Genomic DNA, 2,289 nt, shown 5'->3' with positions numbered 1-2,289 from the left:
ACATCTCTTGATCGCCAAGGGCACACTGCATCTCTTGATAGCCGAGGGCACACTGCATCTCTTTCGACAGCCGAGTTCAAACTGACCAGATCCAGCTTCTTGCACCTATACTACAATGTCATTTTAAAAATAAACCCATCACATCATTGAAACCTTGAAGCTACAAAATAATGTACGATTAATTCAGAGCAAAGAGAATAGATAAGCAATACATTCGACAGAGTAATCTGAACGTTAAAGGACCAAGCCCTTCAATCCTTAAGGAGTGTAGGCCATCGACAACTTTCCTCCATTATTCTTCAATTTGGGCTGTCTTTTCTATTTCTCACCAGTTGGATTGTGCCTCTGGAGCTTGTATCAGGGCCAGTCCCACAGTATGAAGGCACTTTAATCTGTGCCCCAGAAGGAAGGCCTTCCTTTCGCAGATCTTGCTGGTTTTGAAATATCCTTGATGCTTCTGTAACTTTGCTTTATTTTCTCTTGGTAGGGGTTTGGGCCCTTTGCAATTCCATTTTAATTTCTGGGAAGTGGTGCTCCATATTAGTTTGGCCCCTATCCGTTGACCTGTCCAGCACGGAAGGCCCTACCAGGAGCTTGCACCCATCTGGCATTGAGGTACACAAGGCCCACATCTCTTCCTTCCCAAGGACTGGACTTTGTGGAAGACCCAACCTTAAAAAAAATGCCTCAATCATCATTCAGCCCATACCAGCATAATAGAGCAGATGTAACAGGATGCTGGTGATGATGATGATGGTAATGATAAAGATTACAACAACAATGACGATAACGGTGATGATGATGATAAAAATGACAATGATAGTGATGATGATGATGATAACAATAAAGACGATGATGATGACAATGATGAGGAGACAAAAGCAAAAAAACCACAGAAAACAGTATAAACAGAGCTTACATCAAGCAGGTTGAGGGCATGGATCAGGCGAATGTCTTCCGGCAAAGAGTTCAGACAATTGTTAGCGATGATCAAGCGAGTCAGGTCGGTTTGGTCCCACCACCTCTCGGCACTGCTGTCGAGGGTGAAGTTCCGAGCTGACTCCACTTCTTCGATGTTTATATTCAGAACACATTTTGGAACTGGAACAATGGAAGAGAACAACAGATCAACAGAATTGGAAAAGTATCAGAGAAATTACTATGATGGCAGTTTGACATGTTGGAAGTGAAATATAAGAGATGGAGGTTAAGTAGGTGTAAAGTAGGTGTGTGTGTGTGTGTGTGTGTGAGAAGAGGAAAAGAGATGTACATACTTGAATGTATGTGTGTGTGTGAAAGAGAAAAGAGAGAAAGTATACCTATAACTAGGCGTAGGAGTGGCTGTGTGGTAAGTAGCTTGCTTACCAACCACATGGTTCCGGGTTCAGTCCCACTACGTGGCACTTTGGGCAAGTGTCTTCTACTATAGCCTTGGGCCGACCAAAGCCTTGAGTGGATTTGGTAGACGGAAACTGAAAGAAGCCCGTCGTCGTATATATGTATATATATATATATATGTATGTGTGTATATGTTTTCGTGTCTGTGTTTGTCCCCCACCCCACCCCAACATCGCTTGACAACCGATGGTGGTATGTTTACGTCCCCGTTACCTAGCGGTTCGGCAAAAGAGACCGATAGAATAAGTACTAGGCTTACAAAGAATAAGCTCTGGGGTTGATTTGCTCGACTATTAAGGCGATGCTCCAGCATGGCCGCAGTCAAATGACTGAAACAAGTAAAAGATTAACAGCTAAATCAATCTAATATCTCATTTTAAACTAAATTCGCGTAGTCCTACATACGTTGTACTTTTAGACAAACACTGGTTAGATCTGTGATGACCTTTGACCGCAATTAAACGACATCATATTTCCGTTATTCATTCGGTCGCTTCTGCATTGCTGAGTCATTCGTGTTTGTACGTAAACCAGTCTAGTTGTTATCTTAGTTATTTAACCCCAGGCTGCAGCCGAGTGAGTAGACGCGACCAAACGTGTTTTCACGATCATTCAGCCGTGTCGCCCAGGGCGATATATAAGGTGTGTGTATATATATATATATATATATATAACGTTTTTTTGTGATGTCCTGTACCCATATATGCTTGCATGTATACATATAGATGTCGCTATGTACATATATGTATGGATATATGCATATAATTGTATATATATATATATATATTTCTCTTTCCTTTCCTGAGCGTCCAATAATACTATCCATATCACGTCCTCACTGTTGTTTTTTTGTTATTGTTTTTTTTAAACTATATATATATATATATATAT

The 2,289-nt window shown here is 41.0% G+C and overlaps 1 protein-coding gene across 1 annotated transcript in view; it reads right to left on the bottom strand.

The window, feature by feature from the left end:
- Nucleotides 1–1,141, bottom strand: part of LOC106879793 (leucine-rich repeat-containing protein 40) — a gene marked incomplete at its 5' end in the record, with an annotated part of 16,977 nt that extends 15,836 nt beyond the window's left edge. The window contains one exon of the mRNA XM_052974892.1: nucleotides 920–1,141. Within this exon, the coding sequence (XP_052830852.1) occupies nucleotides 920–1,141 (222 nt within the window). The remainder of the gene's footprint in view (nucleotides 1–919) is intronic.
- Between the last annotated feature and the right edge of the window lie 1,148 nt (nucleotides 1,142–2,289).

Source organism: Octopus bimaculoides, chromosome 19 (assembly GCF_001194135.2).
Source record: "Octopus bimaculoides isolate UCB-OBI-ISO-001 chromosome 19, ASM119413v2, whole genome shotgun sequence".
In the NCBI taxonomy this organism is placed as follows: domain Eukaryota; kingdom Metazoa; phylum Mollusca; class Cephalopoda; order Octopoda; family Octopodidae; genus Octopus; species Octopus bimaculoides.
Note: the sequence above shows the minus strand (reverse complement) of the source record. Positions and strands in the feature narration are given on the sequence as shown.